A 21,332-nucleotide genomic window follows, 5' to 3' on the forward strand; every position below is an offset into this window, starting at 1 on the left:
TGGGGCATACCAGGAGAGGCGGTCCCATAGGTACGAGGGTCCTAGGCCGTATAGGGCTTTAAAGGTTAAAACCAGCACCTTAAACCTGATCCTGTACTCCACCGGGAGCCAGTGCAGCTGGTATAGCACCGGATGATGAGACTAGGAGACTAGTTCATGGATGAGACTAGGAACCACGAAAGCAATTTGGAGCCTCCTGGCTCAGAGGCGACACAGGTGACGGCAGATTTGGAGACGAAATGGAGCAACTGAACAACAGGAGGGAGGTGCTGGCCTGCTCAGTGGAACCCCTGTGGTTTGCAAGGCTTTTACTTTTTTGTAAAGATCAACCAACCAACCCCTTCCAAGACCTAGATGGGGTAGTGCCCCTGCAAGCACTCTGATGAGGATGCACTCTGCTCAGTATCCAGCAAAACTGAGTGTCATTTGGAAAAGAAAAATAGAAAATGGGGTGGGAACACAAGACAAATTTGCTGGATCAGGCCCATGGCCTCCCTAGTCCAGCATTCTGTTCTCACACTTGCCAGGCAAATGCTTCTTCCGGGAACTCCTCAAACAAGATTATTCTCTTTCTTTATTTTAGTCACACAACCATTCCGGGTGCAGAAACTAATTTGGAAATACGAGCAGAGCATCAGTGCTCAGGTTTATTTAACCCACTCTCTTGGAGATTAAAAAAAGGTGCCCACATTCACTTTTTATTTCCTTGAGGAATCCAAGGCAGAACCCCCAATGCAAAACATTCTGGCTCCTGATTTTGGAAGACTTCCCCTAGAAAATGGTCGCCAGAGTCCGAGCATCTTCCCTGGGCTCTGCCAGCAGCATCTTGGTGACATCACCAGCATCCCCACGAGGATGCTGTCTCCACGGCAACAGGGCGGTGGTGTCGTCAGCCCTTTTGACTCCTGACAACTGCACTGATCCGCAGCCAACAGGCAAACGGACCCCGGAAGGGATGGGATCATCCTGGCTCTTTGCACAGCCAAACAAACCCCTGCGTGCGGGAACGAGGGAGCCGGCCCAATCCCCTTAGCCCTAGAGAGCAAGCCCACCAGCGGATTAAGCTGGGCAGCTGGTCCCCTTGTTTGTGTGGCTTATTAAGGACTATCACACCAGGCAGGGCATAGCGGATTGGGCGAACTGCGGGGCAACTGGCAGCCGTGAGATGCGCGGCCTAATCCCACAGCTCTGATCCTGTTACGAGAGAGACAGCGGCCCACGACAACACACAACATCCAAATCTAGACCAAGATGCCTCTGTTTCCATCACCTTGAACCTCTGCCTTGTCTCCAGGGCTCTGCGTGCCCATAGTTGGCATCGTCTTCCACCCACGCTTGTTGTCAAGGTGGCAGCGGGGAGCACAGCTCCCGGTTGGACCAACCATATCCCCTGCTTGATCCCAGAGGTGCTTGGAGCGAAATAGGATGAGTCACTCCCAATAGCTTTCCCAAAAATTCACCTCCGTTGTTCCTTTCCTCCTTCTCTTCTTCCCCTAAATCTGCTGAAAACATCCTCTCCAACATTTCTCCGATGAAATTTTACTATTTATACCCCACACATCTTACTGGGTTGCCCCAGCGCCTCTGGGCAGCTTCCAACATATATAAAAACAAAATAAAACATTAAATATTTTTTAAAAAAACTTCCCTAGGGATGTGGGTGGCGCTGTGGGTTAAATCATAGAGCCTAGGACTTGCTGATCAGAAGGTTGGGGGTTCGAATCCCTGTGACGGGGTGAGCTCTCATTGCTCGGTCCGTGCTCCTGCCAACCTAGCAGTTCGAAAGCACGTCAAAGTGCAAGTAGATAAATAGGTACCGCTCCGGCGGGAAGGTAAACGGCGTTTCCGTGCGCTGCTCTGGTTCACCAGAAGTGGCTTAGTCATGCTGGCCACATGACCCGGAAGCTGTACATCAGCTCCCTCAGCCAATAAAGCGAGATGAGCGCCGCAACCCCAGAGTTGGCTACGACTGGACCTAATGGTCAGGGGTCCCTTTACCTTTACCTTAAAAACTTCCCTATACAGTCATACCTCATGTTATGTTTGCTTCATGTTACTTTTTTTCAGGTTGCGTCCTGCGGCACCCTGGAAGTACCGGAAAGGTTTACCTCCAGGTTTCGCCGCTCACGCATGCACAGAAGCACTGAATTGCGCTTCACACATGCGCACAAGCACCAAATCGCGCCACACACCTGCGCAGATACGGCGCTTCAGGTTGCGAGCTTTTCATGTTGCGAACGGGCCTCCAGAACGGGCCTCCAGAACGGATCCCGTTTGCAACCTGAGGTATAACTCCATACCCTCCAACATTTCTCCAATGAAAACAGGGACATCCTAAGGAAAAGCGGGATATTGCGGGATCAAATCAGAAACTGGGATGGCTTCTCTAAATCAGGGACGTCCCTGGAAAATAGGGACATTTGAAGGGTTTGTGAAAGCTGTCCAGGCCATTTTCGTCTACCCTCCCATAACTGCCACAAACCATAAGGTTCAGAAAAGGGCAACCGAAAAGATCAAAGCAACTTTTATTTTCTTCTAACGGGGGTTTGCTCGTTTGGTGCTTTTGCAAACCTCAGGGTTTTCGGTGCCTGCAGAGAAGCTCCTTGTGTGCAGCAGTTGCAAAAAAAGAGGCAGATATCATGCTAGGGATGGTTAAGAAAGCAATTGAAAATAAAACTGTCCATTGCAACGATGTCGTTCTGCAAAGCTGTGGTGTGACCACATTTGGAATACTGTGTGTAGTTCTGGTTGCCTCACCTCAAACAGGATATTGTGGAGTCTAGAAAAGGTCCAGAAATGAGCAATTCTTGTGGACTTGAAGCGGAACGCTGGGAGATTCAGGACAGAGAATAGAGTGCCCTTCTTTTACACAGCACATAGTTTTTCCTATGCTGATTTACTGATTTCAACTTTTAACATAGTTTTTACTGTACGGCTTTATGTACTTTTGTTGTAAACAGTTTTTTAATGAAATAGCAGCATGTGTTTTTTATAAATAAGAAAGTAAAAACTAAATAGACTCTGGGATTTGCTCCCGCGGGCCGTGGTGGCCACCAACCAAGACAGCTTTAAAAGAGAATTAAACAAATTCTTGGAGGAATAAGGTTATCAATGGCTACTAGCCAGGATACCTATTGCTCTGCCTCTGCATTTGGAGGAAGCAATGCTTCTGCATACTAGTTGCTAGAAACTGCAGGAAGGGAGATGGGTCTTGTGTTCGAATCCTGGTTGCTGGTTTCCTAGAGGCATTTGGTCAGCCACTGTGGGAACAGGATTCTGGACAAGGTGGGCCATTGGCCTCATCCAACAGCCTCTTCTTATGTTCTTGTGGTTTCCTTTAAATCAGGAAAGTTAGAGCCTTCCTTGTGAGTGTTTTCTGTGCAAGAGTGCTGGATTTACACCAGACTGTCCACACATCATTCAACTTTTTTAGTTGTTCTGAGATGCTTCCCCAGTCTCACAGCAACGCTTCCTTCTGAAGAGACCCCTCTTGTGCTATCATGCAACAGAAGCGGGCCAAAAAATAAACTGGAATATTTGTGGTCTGAAAAAAGGTATCACAGGACTTCAAGAGGATGTTACAGAACATGCACTGATAGGAAACAAAGCAATACAGTGGTACCTTGGTTCTCAAACTTAATCCGTTCTGGAAGTCCGTTCCAAAACCAAAGCGTTCCAAAACCAAGGCGCGCTTTCCCATAGAAAGTAATGCAAAACAGATTAATCCGTTCCAGACTTTTAAAAACAATCCCTAGAACAGTAATTTAACCTGAATTTTACTATCTAACAAGACCACTGATCCATAAAATGAGAACAATAAACAAGGTACTGCAGTCACCTAAGCTATCAATCAGTAGCTGAACTGGGTTCCACATACTCACAAAAATGAAAGAGCCCCAAAAACAAAAATGCAAAATAAACAGCAAAAACAGACAGACCTCAGCGTAACACTCAAATCATTAGTGTAACACTCCAAACAGAAGTGTGGCACTCAAATCGGAAGCGTAACTCTCAAAGCGGAGCATGTTCAGCTTCCGGAAAAAGTTCGCAAACCAGAACACTTACTTCCGGGTTTGCAGTGTTTGGGTTCCAAGTTGTTTGAGTACCAAGGCGTTTGAGAACCAAGGGAACACTGTATGTCCACTCCTGAAACCACTGCAGGTGAAAACAGTATGAAGAGTATATATAGAATCATAGAATTGTGGAGTTGGAAGGGATCCCCACTCCAGGTTCATCTAGTCCAACCCCCTGACACCTTCCGAGGGAGACAGTTCCACTTTTCTTGTTGTCAGAAAGTTCTTCCAGGTTTGCACAGTACTGCCCTGACGCTGTCATGAGCACAAATCATCATGAATTCACAATGCAACTGTGCCCAGCAACTGTGGGGCTCCCCTAACTCTGTGCCCCCATTGGTGCCAGAGAAAATAAGTCACCTCAGAGGTACATTCAGGATTGGTCTAGCCCTGAAAATGCTGGTGTACCTATCAGAAAATTCCCCCCACCCTTCCCAGGTGTTAAAAATACACTTTTTTAAAAAAAAAATATGTGGCAAACAGTTGCTGTTTAACAGAACACCTAAATCTGCCACTGGTTATTAACTAACTTTTCATCCTGCCTTCTTGTTGAGGTATTTGGGACATCGTAGTTCTGATAGTAGTATTTGGGACAATACTGAGTAGTTCAGTATCATCTGCACTGACAAGAAGACGTTTTCTGGCGCTTCAGACAGGGGTCATTTGCCCAGTTCTACCTGCATATAGACGTGGGTGGCGCTGTGGGTTAAACCACAGAGCCTAGGGCTTGCTGATCAGAAGGTTGGCGGTTCGAATCCCCGCAACGGGGTGAGCTCCCATTGCTCGGTCCCTGCTCCTGCCAACCTAGCAGTTCATCGAAGTGCAAGTAGATACCGTATTTTTTGCTCTATAAGACTCACTTTTTCCCTCCTAAATAGTAAGGGGAAATGTGTGAGCGTCTTATGGAGCGAATGCAGGCTGCACAGCTATCCCAGAAGCCAGAACAGCAAGAGGGATTGCTGCTTTCACTGCGCAGCGATCCCTCTTGCTGTTCTGGCTTCTGAGATTCAGAATATTTTTTTTCTTGTTTTCCTCCTCCAAAAACTAGGTGCATCTTGTGGTCTGGTGCGTCTTATAGAGCGAAAAATACGGTAAATAGGTACAGCGGTACCCCGGGATGCGAACGGGATCCGTTCCGGAGCCCCGTTTGCATCCCGAATGGAATGCAAGACGTGACGGCGCATCTGCGCATGCGCGGGTCGTGTTTCGCCGCTTCTGCGCATGCGCGTGATGTCATTTTGAGCGTCTGCACATGTGTGAGCGGCGAAACCCAGAAGTAATGCACTCCGTTACTACCAGGTTGCCGCAGAGCCCAACTTGAACGTGCTCAACCCAAAGCACATTCAACTCGAGGTATAACTGTACCGCTCCGGTGGGAAGGTAAACGGCATTTCTGTGCGCTGCTCTGGTTTGCCAGAAGCGGCTTAGTCATGCTGGCCATGTGACCTGGAAGCTGTACGCCGGCTCCCTCGGCCAGTAAAGCGAGATGAGCGTCGCAACCCCAGAGTCGGCCACGACTGGACCTAATGGTCAGGGGTCTCTTGACCTTTACCTTTACCTGCAGATACCAAGCATTGGGCCTGGATCCTTCTGCATTCAAAACAGTTGCTCCTGTCACTGAGCCACAGCCTTCCCGGCATGCTTGCAAACTCTGCAGGAGAGCCAGGAGACCGGGAGGTAGCTGGCAACTAGTTCCCATGGCACCTGTGGATGGAATCTGCCACTCGGTGCCTCGGTCCCTTGCCCTGGACCAATCAGCTGCCCTGCGGAGGAATGGGCACAGGGTACCAGCAAGAGATGCGCTGTTGCTAGGACCAAGCGCTTGGCTTCGCTGAGGCACCTTGGCAACAAGCCACACCTTCCCTCTCTCCCGACAACAGGCGTATCCTGGCAACAGGGAAGCTGGCACTCTCTCTTCGCCAGCTCTCCCTCCGCAGCATCAGCATCCCAGCAACAGAGCATCTCGGCCGCCACCGTTTCCTAGCAACGGAAAGGCAGACTCCAAAGCCTGCTGTTGCTGGCCCAATGATGCAGACAGTGTCTGGATTGGACAAACGCTCTGGAAGTCTTCCATTCACCCTGGGATCTGGATCGATTGAAAGCAACCCGGAAACTGTGGAGGGAGACAAGTGTGCATGCAAGCGGTTGTGCGAGGGGGCTAATGGTCATCTTTCCCCAACCTGGTCCCTTCTAGATCAGGGGTCAGTAAACTTTTTCAGCAGGGGGCCAGTCCACTGTCCCTCAGACCTTGTGGGGGCCCGGACTATAATGGGGGGGGGATGAACAGATTCCTATGCCCCACAAATAACCCAGAGATGCATTCTTAAATAAAACCACACATTCTACTAATGTAAAAACACCAGCAGGTCCCACAAATAACCCAGGCCTTAGTTTGCCTACCCATGTTCCAGATGTTGCTTGACTCCCATGACTGCCAGCCAGCAGGACCAGTGATCAGGGATGATGGGCGTTGCAGGGGGTAAAAACATCTGGAGGGCAGCAGGTCTGCAAAAAATATGCTTTCGCATATTTCCTAAATGGTGCAATCTGGAAACAAGGAATGTTGGAAGATTCGAGATAGATAAGAGATAGCACTTCTTAATGCAGTGCACAAGGAGAAGTGGACGACAGAGGACGAGATGGTTGGACAGTGTTCTCGAAGCTACCAGCATGAGTCTGACCAAACTGCGGGAGGCAGTGGAAGACAGGAGGGCCTGGCGTGCTGTGGTCCAGGGGGTCACGAAGAGGCGGACACGACTAAACGACTAAACAGCAACAACAACAATGCAGTGCATAGTTGAACTATGGAACTCATTGCCACAGGAGGCAGGGATGGCCAGCAAATTAGGCGGCTTTCAAATATGGCTGGACTAATTCGTGGAATGTAAATCCACCAACAGCTACCACCCAAGGTGGCTGTGTTCTGCCTCTCCATCTGCAGGCAGTCAGGCTTCCAGACCATCCAAGTGGGGTCTGGAACAGCTCCGGATTTACAGAAGATGCCCTAGTTTCTGATTTTACTCTGGAATGTCCCGCTTTTCCATAGGACATCCCTACTTTCATCAGAGAAATTTTGGAGCGTATGGAGTTAAGCGACCTCCGAGCCAAGGAGATAAGTAACTCTACAACATGGGTAGGAAAACTAAGGCCTGGGGCCGGATCCAGCCCAATCGCCTTCTCAATCCCGCCCGCAGATGGTCCGGGAATCAGCGTGTTTTTACATGAGTAGAATGTGCCCTTTTATTTAAAATGCATCTCTGGGTTATTTGTGGAGCACAGAAATTCGTTCATTATTATTTTATCAAAATATAGTCCGGCCCCCCACAAGGTCTGAGGGACAGTGGACTGGCCCCCTGCTGAAAAGGTTTGCTGACCCCTGCTCTACAACCTTTAGAAGACAAATGAAGGCATCAATGTACAGAGATGGGTTGGTTTTTTTTTTAATGTTTTATTATTATATGTTGGAAGCCACCCAGAGTGGCTGGGGCAACCCAGTCAGATGAGCAGGGTATTCCTATTATTATGGAATAGAATGTCCCTATTTTCATCGGAGAAATGTTGGCGAGTATGTGCTTCTGAGCACCAGCCACTGGGAACCCGAAGAGGGCACAGGGCTCTTGTGTTCGAATCCGGCTTGCTGGTTCCCCATTAGGGCATCTGCCTGGCCAATTTGAGAACAGGATGCTGAACCGGATGGTCTGATCCAGCAGCCTCTTCTCATGATGCTATTGTCCAGCAGGGGTAAACATGGCAAGTATTTGTCTGCAGCCTTTAGAAGGCAGCTAGATTTCCAGAGATAGGCAGGATGATGAGCATCTTAAGGGCACTCCCCCCTCCTATGTTGTTGTTTAGTCGTTTAGTCGTGTCCGCCTCTTCATGACCCCCTGGACCAGAGCACGCCAGGCACTCCTGTCTTCCACTGCCTCCCGCAATTTGGTCAAACTCATGCTGGTAGCTTCAAGAACACTGTCCAACCATCTCATCCTCTGTCATCCCCTTCTCCTTGTGCCCTCCATCCTTCCCAACATCAGGGTCTTTTCCAGGGAGTCTTCTCTTCTCATGAGGTGGCCAAAGTCTTGGAGCCTCAGCTTCAGGATCTGTCCTTCCAGTGAGCACTCAGGGCTGATTTCCTTCAGAATGGAGAGGTGTGATCTTCTTGCAGTCCATGGGACTCTCAAGAGTCTCCTCCAGCACCAGAATTCAAAAGCATAAATTGTTCGGCGATCAGCCTTCTTTATGGTCCAGCTCTCACTTCCATACATCACTACTGGGAAAACCATAGCTTTAACTATACAGACCTTTGTTGGCAAGGTGATGTCTCTGCTTTTTAAGATGCTGTCTAGGTTTGTCATTGCTTTTCTCCCAAGAAGCAGCGTCTTTTAATTTCGCCTCCCTCCTCTAGAAGGTCATAAGTTTGCCTGCCTGCCTTTGACACACATAAACAAGGCCAGAGCAGACTCTTCTCCCCTCGCAAGCCAGCAGCTCCCAGGCAGGGTGGGTGTGGCACCCACTTCAAATGTCAGGGTGAATTAAGTGTCAGGAAAGGAAGGCAGGGAACCAGAGCATATCCCAGATGAAAGACGCGAAGGCAGCGCATCATCGCAACACTCTTCCAGGGCAGGAGATGGGTTGTCTCAGGGATATGGCTTTCCCACCCAGCACCCTTGTTTTCCAGAGAGAAGCTGCCAGTCAGTGTAATAATAATAATAATAATAATAATAATAATAATAATAATAATAATTTATTATTTATACCCCGCCCATCGTGCTGGGCTTCCCCAGCCACTCTAGGAAGCTTCCAACAAAATATTAAAATACAGTAATGCATCAAACATTAAAAGCTTCCCTAAACAGGGCTGCCTTCAGATGTCATCTAAAAGTCTGGTAGTTGTTTTTCTCTTTGACATCTAGTGGGAGGGCATTCCACGGGGCAGGCGCCACCATCGAGAAGGCTCTCTACCTGGTTCCCTGTAACTTGGCTTCTTGAAGTGAGGGAACCGCCAGAAGGCCCTTGGAGCTGGACCTCAGTGTCCAGGCAGAACGATGGGAGTGGAGACGCTCCTTCAGGAATACTGGGCTGAGGCCGTTTAAGACTTTAAAGGTCAGCACCAACACTTTGAATTGTGCTCGGAAATGTACTGGGAGCCAATGTAGGTCTTTCAAGACCGGTATTATGTGGTCTTGGTGGCCGCTCCCAGTCATCAGTCTAGCATTCTGGATTAGTTGCAGTTTCTGTGTCACCTTCAAAGGTAGCCCCACGTAGAGTCCAAGCAGGAGATAACCAGAGCATGCACCACTCTGGGGAGACAGTCTGCAGGCAGGGAGGTTCTCATCCTGCGTACCAGATGGAGCTGGTAAACAGCTGCCCTGAACACAGAATTGACCTGCGCATCCATGGACAGCTGTGAGTCCAGCATGACTCCCAGGCTGCGCACCTGTGTAGACCGTACTGAGCTACATTCCCAGCAGGGGAAATGGCTTGGATCCAAATTTAGTTCATCCTGAGTCCCATTGCATGTTCATTTCGTGTCTGAAACCCCATTGATCTGACTGAGAATGGAGTATTATTATTATTCTTTATTAAACTGGTTATTGACTTTCTCTTGCCCAGGGCAAACCAAAGCAATTTCGTAGACTTCATGGAATCGTAAAGTTGGAAGGGACCCTGACGGCCATCTAGTCCAACCCTTTGCAATGCAGGAATTGGCGGCAGTCCCATTAGGGGATTGAACCTGCAACCTTGGTGCTGTCAGCCCCACGCTCAAACCAACGGAGCTCTCTAGGCTTGGTTAATTTACCCAAGTACAGCCAACAGAGAGAAAGCCATGGCTGATTTCTGCATGAGAAACAAGAGCGTTTTGGAGTGTTCATGATATGAACCCCCACATTGCAGGCTCAAGTTGTATATACTGTATTTTTCTGTGTATAAGACTAGGGGTTTTTTCCACCAGGAAATTAGGTTTAGAATTGGGGCTCGTCTTATACACAGGTAGTGCTGAGGGGGTGTTTCTTAATTTGGATTCACCCAAAATAGGCAGCGTCTTATGCATGGGGGCGTCTTATACATGGGAAAATACAGTGTATATATGTGTGTAAATAAACCACATAGCATGAAAACACCACAGTCTCTGCTGTGCCTCATTCCTGAAGGAAATGCAAACTCATTTTTTTAAAAAAAAATTCTAATTTTTTAAAAAATAAAATTAAGACCATATGAAGAGGTGACCCAATACTGCACCACATGGTTACAATATCATCAAATTGCCCAAATATTTAATCAGGACAAAGCAATAGGATTTGAAAAAGAAGAATCAAAATCACGAAAAGTATTATTACAAAACTTGAAAAAGAATATATCCAAAATGTATAATTTATTATTAGAATGGGAGTTAAAGGATGAAGAAGTAAAAGAAGTTATGACTAAATGGGCATGCAATATAGGTTACGCAATTCGGCTGGATCAATGGGAGAAATTATGGAGATGTGATATTAAATTTACGGCATGTTACACAATCAGAGAAAATTTGATGAAAATGGTGTACTAGTGGTACTTAACTCCAGGAAATATGAACTCTGGGTGAGCACCTGGAACCTTTGGAATCTCACACTGCTCAGAGATGCTGATGATGATGATGATGATGATGATGGTGATAATAATAATAATAATGTACCCCACCCATCTGACGAAATCAGGGTGGCCTGCAACAAAATTTTAATCCCACCATTTCTCCATGGAATAGGTGGATCGTGCCCCCAGTTCCGACGGTGGATCCCAAACCCATTTAGCGCTGGAGGGGTGTCAAAACCAGTTGCCTTCTGTACGGGCACAGAGAGCTCCATCTTTCCCGCTGAGCTTGTGTTAGTTTCCTTCTGTCTGCAAAGGTCCCAGTTAACAAGATAATTGGATTCCGCAGAAGCTGCCACGTTCATCCTCAGAGAGCGAAAGCGACTCTCCCTTCCCGGCTTCCCAGCTGCCGGGCTCCAAATATTTGGGGCCTGCCAGAGGTGTGGGCAGCCGAGGCCAGCCGTGACTCAGCCAGGCGGGCAGGGAGGCATTGCGCTCTCGAGAAAGCTGCTCACGTCCCCGTGGAGACATCCATTTCCGAGAGCGACTGACTCAGACACTGGCAGCCTGGCACTCTGGAGCTGCGCTCGCAGCCGCCGGCGGGCAGCAAACCTCGTCTCTGCCTGCTGCCACAGAGAAACGGCCGCCCCGCCAAGCACCTTGCCCGGCTGACCTGGCCGTGAGGGGGTGGCAAAAGGGCATTGGGCATTTTGCTGCCTGGCACGGATGACGCAGCCTGCCTCCTTTGTGAACCGGCGGCAGTGGCAGCTGCCCTGTCTCTTCCACTCCGGCGGGTGCCCACCTGTGGCTTGTCGCTGCCAGCAGAGAGGCAGAGAGATGCGCTAGGAGGACTTCCTGGGCTGGCGCCCAAACGCAGGTGAGGAGCTGCGGCGGAACAGGTCTTTGTTGGAAGGCCCAGGACAGATGAAATGAAGCAGTTCTTTGCCCCGTTAAGCTATGGGACTCCCTGCCACAGCAGGCAGGGACAGCCACACGCTTTGAAATGAAACAGGATCAGACCAATTAGCACAGGGCTATTGAGAGCTTCTAGTCAGGATGACTCCACAGTTGGTAGCGGCGATACTCCTGAATGCCTGTTGCTGGAAACCACAGGAGGAGAGGAGAGGGGTCTGGGTTCGAGTCCTGCTTACGGCTTTTCTTATTGGGGCATCTGTGAGAACAGGATGCTGGCCTAGATGGGCCACACTAGCCTGATCCAGCAGCCTCTTCTTATGTTCTTATTAGTAGGGGGAAGTGGATAGGGCCAATTCTGTCACTTCTGCTATACCAGGAGAGGGAAATAGAAGGCCCAGGCTATGACCCATTTAAGACGATCAGCAGCCACAATGGCTCTGTTTGTCATGGTCCAGTTCACGGGCGATTGAAGTCCCAGCTGGGGATGTAAGGATCGGGGGCAAGATGGCGGGGTGGGAACTGGAACGGGAGTCCAGAAGCCAGGAGTCAGGAGCCAAGAGTCTGAGGGTCAGAGAACCAGGAGTCCAGAAGCCGAGAGTCCGAGGGTCATGAAGCAAGGAGTCAAGGAGTCAAACGTAGCAAAGCAGGGAACGTGCTGCTGTGGCAAAGAGCCGAAGAGAAGATGCTGACCTTATATCCCTTCCTGACTCTTGCCACCAGGTGCAGTGAGTTACCAATCGGCCTCACCTGTGTGGCCGCACCTTGCCTCTTCAGAACAAACTTAGGAAGGCCCCAGTTCTGCGAAGCCCTATTGGTCACAGGGCCCGGCTCCGGCACGCACACCTGACACTGTTCTTCCTCCACTGCTGGAGGCCAAACAGTTCTTTAAATTTGTTATTATTCTGAATACCGGTTACCAGGATCCTTAGGTGGGGATAATGTGGTTGTGCTCAGCTCAGTGGCGGACAAACCCTCTCCGGCACCCAGGGCCGGATGCCGAGGAGCGGGGCAAACCGCCTGGTGGCACACGCGCAACGTCCGTCCAGACTGCACACACGCCCTCGGACACTCTACAGCTGCCTTCAGATGTCTTCTAAAAGTCTGGTAGTTGTTCTTCTCTTTGACATCTAGTGGGAGGGCGTTCCACAGGGCAGGCGCCACTACTGAGAAGGCCCTCTGCCTGGTTTCCAGCATTTAGGGCTTTAAAAGTAGCACCAACACTTTGAATTGTGCCCAGAAATGTACTGGGAGCCAACGTTCAGGACCGGTGTTATGTGGTCTTAGTTCTGGATTAGTTGCAGTTTATGGGTCACCTTCAAAAGTAGCCCCACGTAGAATGCATTGCAGTAGTCCAAGGGGGAGATAACCAGAGCATGCACCACTCTGGCAAGACAGTCTGCGGACAGGGAGGGTCTTAGCCTGTGTACCAGATGGAGCTGGTAGACAGCTGCCCTGGACACAGAATTGACCTGCGCCTCCATGGACAAAAATTGTTCTTTTTTTTTTAAAAAAAAACAAAACAGTGACGATCCCAGGGTGGTTCACAAGAGAACCGCTCTAGCCACTGCGCAACACTGCCTCTCAGTTTGTGCTGTTGAATAAAAGCAATTTAAAGCAACAGCAGCCTTTTCCTGTCCCTGCCGGGTGGGTAGCCTAACCTTGCTGAAGGGTTTTCGGTTACAGGAAGGAGGCTGGGATAAGGCCTTTTCCAGAAGGAGGAACTCCGTGGGTTCAGAGCTTGCTCCCTCCCCACCCCACCAGCCCTCGGATCTGGGTCTGGCTCTCAGCATGCTGAAGGATGGAGCGGGCTTTGCAGCCATCCTCCCTCCTCTCTGCGTGAGGCGGTCCCCATGGCAACGGCCAATCAGGGAAACAGGATGCAGCCAGCTCACAGCCAGGCAGGCTGAACTGATGGGGTGGGGTGTGGGGAGCAGAAAGGAAAGCGGGAGGGAAGGAGGGGGGAAGGGCAGCCAGTCTTCCTCTCACAGGGCTGCAAGGAGGCATTGCAAAGAGGGGCAGTGCGGTATAGTGGCTAGCGAGCGCTGGACCAGGGCCTGGGAGGGACCAGGGTTCGAATGCCCACACAGCAGCAAAGGTCACCGTGGGTGACCTTGGGAGCCACTCATTTCCTCTCTCAGCCTAGCCTACCTCACAGGGTTTTTGTCAAGATGGAATGGATGTGGAGGAGAACCATCTCAAGCTTCTTGGAGGAACAGGCGGGGTTATAAATGTGATAAATAAATAAATTGCTGCGCCTGGATGCTTCTCGGAGGTGCAGGAAAACCTTCTGCACTTTCTGTCTGAAGGATCTGAGAAAGTTTCTCTGATCCAAGGTGTTGGTTTTGTTCCTGGTTTGTGTGTGTGATGGTGCAGGAACAGCAGTCTTCTGGCACTCCCATTTGTATGCAAACACACACAAACACACCCCTGGGTATCATGATTGATTGCCCACCCCTGTTTGCAGGGGGTCCCATGCCCCCCCTAATAATAATAATAATAATAATAATAATAATAATAATAATAAATTTATTTCTACCACACCCATCTGGCTGGGTTTCCCCAGCCACTCTGGATGGCTCTCAACAGAATATTAAAAACACAATAAAACATCAAACACTAAAAATTTCCCCAAACAGGGCTGCCTTCAGAAGTCTTCTAAAAGTCAGAGAGTTGTTTATTTCCTTGACATATGATGGGAGGGCGTTCTGCAGGGCAGGTGCCACCACTGAGAAGGCCCTCTGCCTGGTTTCCTGTAACCTCACTTCTCACAGGGAGGGAACCACGAGAAGGCCCTCGGCGCTGGTCCGGGCTGAACGATGGGGGTCGAGACGCTCCTTCAGGTATACTGGATCGAGGCCATGTAAGGCTTTAAAGGTCAGCACCAACACTTTGAATTGTGCTCAGAAACGTACTGGGGGCCAACACAGGTCTTTCAGGACTGGCATTATGTGGTCTCGGCGGCCACTCCCAGAACCATGTGTACCCACTTGATGAGGAAACGAGCTGGCCCCCTCCCAAAGCTGCTTTTATGGATGTGACTGCTCTGTTACGTTCATTTATTGATTGTTTTCTACTATCTACAGTGGTACCTCTGGTTAAGAACTTCGTTCTGAAGGTCCCTTCTTAATCTGAAACTGTTCTTAACCTGAAGCACCACTTTAGTTAATGGGGCCTCCCGCTGCCGCCGCTGCACAATTTCTGTTCTCATCCTGAAGCAAAGATCTTAACCCGAGGTACGATTTCTGGGTTAGCGGAGTCTGTAACCTGAAGCAAATGTAACCCGTGGTACCACTGTATTTATTAAATTTGTACCCCGCCCTTCCTCCCATTCATCTAAACAATACCTTTAAAATAAAGCAAAAAAACCCCTAAAAACAATTTGTTTGTAATGTGTAGTTTGCCCCTAGCCACAAAGCTCATGGTGGGGGAGACTGTAGGTGCATGTTTCAGCCAGTCACTTTCCTCTTAGACTAGCCTACCTCGTAGGGTTGTGGTGAGCACACACCAAAAAACCCCAGCGAGGCCAGCCCTGCATGGTCCTCCTAGATGGAGGAAGAGCTGGACGTGAATGTGATACAGTGGTACCTTGGTTCTCAAACTTAATCCTTTCCGGAAGTCCGTTCCAAAACCAAAGCGTTCCAAAACCAAGGCGCACTTTCCCATAGAAAGTAATGCAAAACAGATTAATCCGTTCCAGACTTTTAAAAACAATCCCTAAAACAGCAATTTAACATGAATTGTACTATCTAATGAGACCATTGTGCCATAAAATGGAAAGCAATAATCAATGTACTGTACTATAAAATAATTCAGATGTAGATGATAAAAAGTAAAATAACTTTTTTCCTTTACCTGCACTGATGATAGTTGTTGTTTGGATGGCGGGCTTTTATCCATTTCCACAGTCACACAATCAATCAATCAATCAATCAATCAATCAGTAGCTGAACTGGGTTCCACACAGTCACAAAAACAAATTAACCGAAAAAGCCTCAAAAACAAAAACGCAAAATGAATAGCAAAACCAAAAGCACCAAATTTAATCCGTTCCAGAAGTCCGCTTGATTTCTGAAATGTTTGAAAACCAAGGCGCAGCTTCTGATTGGTGCAGGCGCCCCGGAAACAATAGCTGACAGCCACATCGGACATTCGGCTTCCAAAAAACATTTGAAAACCGGAACACTTACTTCTGGGTTTTCGGCATTTGGGAACCTAGGCGTTTGAGAACCAAGGTACCACTGTATAGAAATAGAGCAGTGTCCCTCCATCTTTCCAGAACCAACAGCATCCTGCCAAATTCAAAAGGGGCTCATGATCAGCTTACACATGGGGTGGGGGTCTCCCCTCAGGCCACACAAAAATGTCCCCAATCTGCCCCGGTCAGTTGCTGAAGCCAACAAATCATTTTGGAGAAGAGCCCAGCTGTTATCACAAGTGCCCTTAATGGAGAAGGATCCGTTAATAAACGCCAGGAAGACCTCCTCTCCTGGAGCTATTCTGGGTGAGATTCCAGGGATGCATGTCGGCAATTGTTTCAGGAAACCAGCATATTTTAAGCCGAGGTTGGATGGCTATTTGTCATGGATTCTTCAGCTGAGATTCAGCTGGGAGTTGGACCAGATGATCTAATTCTAGGGTCATGATTCAATGTTGACTTGCTTTCCAAGTAATCCTAAAGGTGAATTTGCTTCTCCAAAGGAGAGCTCAGCTGCTGGATCAGGCCAGTGACCAATCTAGGCCAACAGGGTGATGCAGCGGCAAAAAAAGCTAATGTTATTTTTGGCTGCATCAACAGAAGTTTAGTGTCCAGGTCAAGGAAAGCAATGTTGTTGTTCAGTCGCTTAGTCGTGTCCGCCTCTTTGTGACCCCCTGGACCAGAGCACGCCAGGCACTCCTGTCTTCCACTGCCTCCCGCAGTTGGGTCAAACTCATGCTGGTAGCTTCAAGAACACTGTCCCACCACCCCGTCCTCTGTCATCCCCTTCTCCTTGTGCCCTCCATCTTTCCCAACATCAGGGTCTTTTCCAGGGAGTCTTCTCTTCTCATGAGGTGGCCAAAGTCTTGGAGCCTCAGCGTCAGGATCTGTCCTTCCAGTGAGCACTCAGGGCTGATTTCCTTCAGAATGGAGAGGTTTGATCTTCTTGCAGTCCATGGGACTCTCAAGAGTCTCCTCCAGCACCAGAATTCAAAAAGGGAAGCAACAGTATCACTCTATTCTGGAGTCCTGTGTCCATCCTGAGGTCTGGAAAACAATCAATAACCCTCTTTTAAGAGAGAGGGGAAAATCTTCCAACAAGCCCCATGAAGATTCAGCATGTCCAATGGGCACAGAATCCTAGCTGGCTGCTGGTGGTAATGTTAGTGGAGACAGGAAACTGGGGAGAAGTGGGGACGGAATGGAGCAACCTGGGAGAGGTCATGGCCGGCTGGTTGAGCAGGGAGCACTCCAGGCTGCAAAATTTAGTTGCAGGTCCCATCTGTCTAATACATTCTATACCTGGTGGTGGAACAATCGCATGACCTGCAAACCCGTCCCAATATTCAGCACGGTTCCCCATTTACTCTCGAAGTCCTCCCTGTCCGTCTGGTTTTGACGGAACGGCCGGCCAGCCTCTTGGAACCGAGCGAGCCTGACGCATTTGCTGTGCCCCACTCAGGTCCAATGCCCACATCCTGCCAGCATCTGTGCGGCTGCAGCCGGGGCCCAGGCATGGAGCGGGGGAAATGGTACGGGGTTCGTTCCTACCTGCACCTTTTCTATGAGGATTGCACCGGAGCGAATCTGGATGATGAACTGGATTTGCCCCCAAAATCTTCAGCCAGCAGCGGCTGCTCCTCTGTCCTCTGGAAGGTAAGGACTCTAACAAGTGACTGCCTTTTGTTGTTGCTGCTTTCAGGCCTTTCAGACTAAGCGCCTCTGAGCATGTGAAGAGTTTCTCCTTCTCCCCACTGCCAGCATCTATTAAAGCAGCTTAAGAAAAACTGCCCCTTGAACATGTGCAGAGTTTATTTGTTAGGGATATAGGAAGCTGCCTTAAATTGAGCCAGACTGCTGGTCAATCTAGCTCAGGAATGCCTACTCTGGCAGGCAGCAGCAATCTAGACCTTCCAGCACAGGAGATTCCCTACCTGGGGATGCTGCCAGTGGGGTGGACCAGGGACCTTCTGCATGCAAATGGGAGGGGGAGTTTGGGGGCAAACCCAGGGCATCTCTCCAAGGGAACAGGCAGCCAGCAAGTATTATAGGAAGGCAGCAGCGGTTGCTAAGGCCAGGCCAGGCCAGGCAGATGCCCCAGTCTCCACTGGGAGCAGCCTCAGGTCAACGAAGACCAGGCAGCTTCTGGGATGACTCTGGCGCCACCTGCAGACATGTGCTGGAGCATCCTTGCACTCCCAGAAGGAGCATGGGGTTCTGGTGCTCACGTCCTGCCACTCACTACAAGCTTCAAGCTCCAGGGTTTGCACCTCCTGGTGCCACCTTGGCTGGGTTCACCCCTGGGCGATTCGAGAGCTCCACCCAGCTGCTGCGCCCACTGGCTAGGAATCCTCTGCCACACCGCACTGCTGCCCCATGTCTGGGATTTGTGGTCCCTTCCTTGAATTGCAGGGATGGTCTTCGGGGTGCAGACTTCAATCTTTAAAAAGCTTAGGGAGGGGGCTAATGCAGCCTTGCCAAATGTGTGCCCCCTCAAATGCACTGGTTGGGGCTGATGGAAGCTTCAGTCCAAAATACCTGGGGAGAGCCAGGTTGGCAAAGGCAGAGCCACAACCAGCCCGAAAGCATTTTTTCCATTAATCTCAGGTGTGCACTGGGTGATCCTGGTATTGAAGTGTGTGGAGAAAGCACTTTGCATGCACTCAGAGGCACTTCTGGCATGCTCAGAGGCCAGTTCTAGGCATGTTAGGGTGTGTTGTTTTGACTTTCCTAGTTTTGATTGCTGTATCGCTTGTATTTCATCTTGCAAGCCACCCCGAGACATTTTAGAGGAGGAGGAGGTGGTGGCTAATAATAATAATAATAATAACAACAACAACAACAACAATAAAGTACCTCTTCCTAGAGGGATGCAAGTGGAGCTGTGGGTTAAACCACAGAGCCTAGGGCTTGCCAATCAGAAGGTCGGTGGTTCAAATCCCCGCGATGGGGTTAGCTCCCATTGCTCAGTCCCTGCTCCTGCCAACCTAGCAGTCTGAAAGCACGTCAAAGTGCAAGAAGATAAATAGGCACCGCTCCGGCGGGAAGGTAAACGGCGTTTCCGTGTGCTGCTCTGGTTCACCAGAAGCGGCTTAGTCATGCTGGCCACATGACCCGGAAGCTGTACGCCAGCTCCCTCGGCCAATAAAGCGAGATGAGCACCGCAACCCCAGAGTCGGCCACGACTGGACCTAATGGTCAGGGGTCCCTTTACCTTTTACCTCTTGCTAATCTGGACTGTAACCCTATTTAAATGGATCTCTTCCCCGAAAGTTAGCATGCACAGGATCGTTGTTTTATGGGGAAATCTCCAAAGGTTGCTTCCTTTCTTACCATCTCCACGGCGTCATGCCAAGTGCTGTTGACTTAATTGAACCACATTGCAGTGCACTGAAGGGCACAGCCATCTGCCTCGATTTGCCCAGATGCAAGAACGCACAGCCAAAACTTCTCGTTCCACAACAAAAACCGCTCTGTGTGTGTACACAGTGATAATAATAATATTATAATAATGTATTATTTATACCCCACCCATCTGGCTGAGTTTCCCCAGCCACTCTGAGTGGCTCTCAACAGAACACTGAACTAAAATAACCAATAAACATTAAAAGCTTCCCTAAACAGGGCTGCCTTCAAATGTCTTCCAAAAATCTGGTAATTGTTTTTTGCTTTGACATCTGGTGGGAGGGCGTTCCACAGGGCGGGTGCCACCACCGAGAAGGCCCTCTGCCTGGTTCCCTGTAACTTGGCTTCTCACAATGAGGGAACCGCCTGAAGGCCCTCGGAGCTGGACCTCAATGTCTGGGTAGAACGATGGGGGTGGAGATGCTCCTTCAGGTCTACAAGTCCTTGAGGCCGTTTAGGGCTTTCAAGGTCAGCACCAACACTTTGAATTGTGCTCGGAAACGTACTGGGAGCCAATGCAGGTCTTTCAAGACCGGTGTTATATGGTCTCGGCGTCCGCTCCCAGTTACCAGTCTAGCTGCCGCATTCTCATCCTGTTCTTTTCCACCCCCAGGTGACCCTCTCGGCTGGGACCCTGCTGCTGCTCATTGGCGCCTCGGCTTTGGCCACGGGGTACCTCCTGCCCCCCAAGTTGGAAGGGATCGGCGAGGCAGAGTTTGTGGTGCTCGACCAGCAGGCGGTGGAATACAACCACGCCTTGGGGATCTGCCAAGCCGTGGGCGCGGTTCTATGTGCCCTGGCCGGGACCCTGCTGACTGCCTGCCTTCTGTCCTCAGGGCTGCGCAACTTGAACGGCGGCGGCAAGCGGGGGCAGGACAGTGAAGACCAGGAGGAGCAGCTGTCCCCCATCTTGCGGGAGAGCTCCCCTGGGCAGCACCGAGGCGCCATTGTCACAGCAGCTCCTGTGCCCTTCAGAGACCCCTGGGTGCAGAGTATTCAGCCTAAGAGAGAGCGGTAAACCCAGACTTTTCAAGAGGGGAATAAGCCATGCGCCGAGGCCCACACAGGATATATTTCCAAGCTGTCGCTTCCCTCGTCAAGCTGTTTGGTGCATCATGCTTTGAATGTCATGTTTCGAAACAGTGGCTCCCAGACTTTTTCAGGGCACCGTCCCCTTGGTTCCATAAATTCACCCCCAGGGCCCCCGACTATTCTGAAACGTCTCCCTTAATAAGGGGACGCGGGTGGCGCTGTGGGTTAAACCACAGAGCCTAGGACTTGCCGATCAGAAGGTTGGCGGTTCGAATCCAGGCGACGGGGTGAGCTCCCGTTGCTCGGTCCCTGCTCCTGCCAACCTAGCAGTTCGAAAGCACGTCAAAGTGCAAGTAGATAAATAGGTACCGCTCCGGCGGGAAGGTAAACGGCATTTCCATGCACTGCTCTGGTTCGCCAGAAGCGGCTTAGTCATGCTGGCCACATGACCCGGAAGCTGTACGCCGGCTCCCTTGGCCAGTAAAGCGAGATGAGCGCTGCAACCCCAGAGTCATCCGTGACTGGACCTAATGGTCAGGGGTCCCTTTACCTTTACCTCCCTTAATAAAGTTTGAAATAACCCCAAACTCAGTCTCAGTTCTTCGCCCCTCAGTTTTGCTTCAATTCAGCAAACCCTTCTGGGGCCGAGAAGAGTAAGTTTGCCAACTCTTTAAAGGACAGAAGCTCTGCGCCGGCAACAGCTGCATGACAGGCAGCAATTTATCAGGCTATCTCTGCACCGCTACGCCTGAAGAATCCGCACCGGTTGAATTTCTGCGGTCTGCACGGTTCTCAAGGTCACAGAGAGTTTTCAGACAAGAAGGTGCCACCGGCAATTCTCATGCGTTCGTCTGTTTAAATGGAAGGGACGCAGAGCCACCAGACCTGGATGACAGCATTTCCCCTTTCTGGTTCAATAAAGATCAAAATAAAGGAAAATGCTTGGATGGAATCTGTTTCATTGGCTGAGCGGTAGCAAGTGTTGCATGGCTGGTCTTTGTCAGGGTTCAGTTAATCCACAATCTGATTTTATGAAATAGTCCTAATAATAATAATAATAATAATAATAATAATAATAATAATAATAATTTATACCATAGCCACTCTGGGCAGCTTCCAACACACATTAAAATAATAGTAACAATCTG

At 49.8% G+C, this 21,332-nt stretch overlaps 1 protein-coding gene across 1 annotated transcript in view; it reads left to right on the forward strand.

Moving 5' to 3' along the window:
- NRSN2 (neurensin 2) overlaps window positions 1-21,123 on the forward strand; it is a 47,476-nt gene extending 26,353 nt beyond the window's left edge. Inside the window, exons 2-3 of the mRNA XM_079979999.1 lie at window positions 17,210-17,403; window positions 19,766-21,123. Coding sequence (XP_079836125.1) covers window positions 17,210-17,403; window positions 19,766-20,170 — 599 coding nt within the window. The 3' untranslated portion in view covers window positions 20,171-21,123. The remainder of the gene's footprint in view (window positions 1-17,209; window positions 17,404-19,765) is intronic.
- The last annotated feature ends 209 nt before the right edge of the window (window positions 21,124-21,332 follow it).

Source organism: Podarcis cretensis (genome assembly GCF_951804945.1).
Source record: "Podarcis cretensis genome assembly, chromosome: 6".
Lineage (NCBI taxonomy): Eukaryota > Metazoa > Chordata > Lepidosauria > Squamata > Lacertidae > Podarcis > Podarcis cretensis.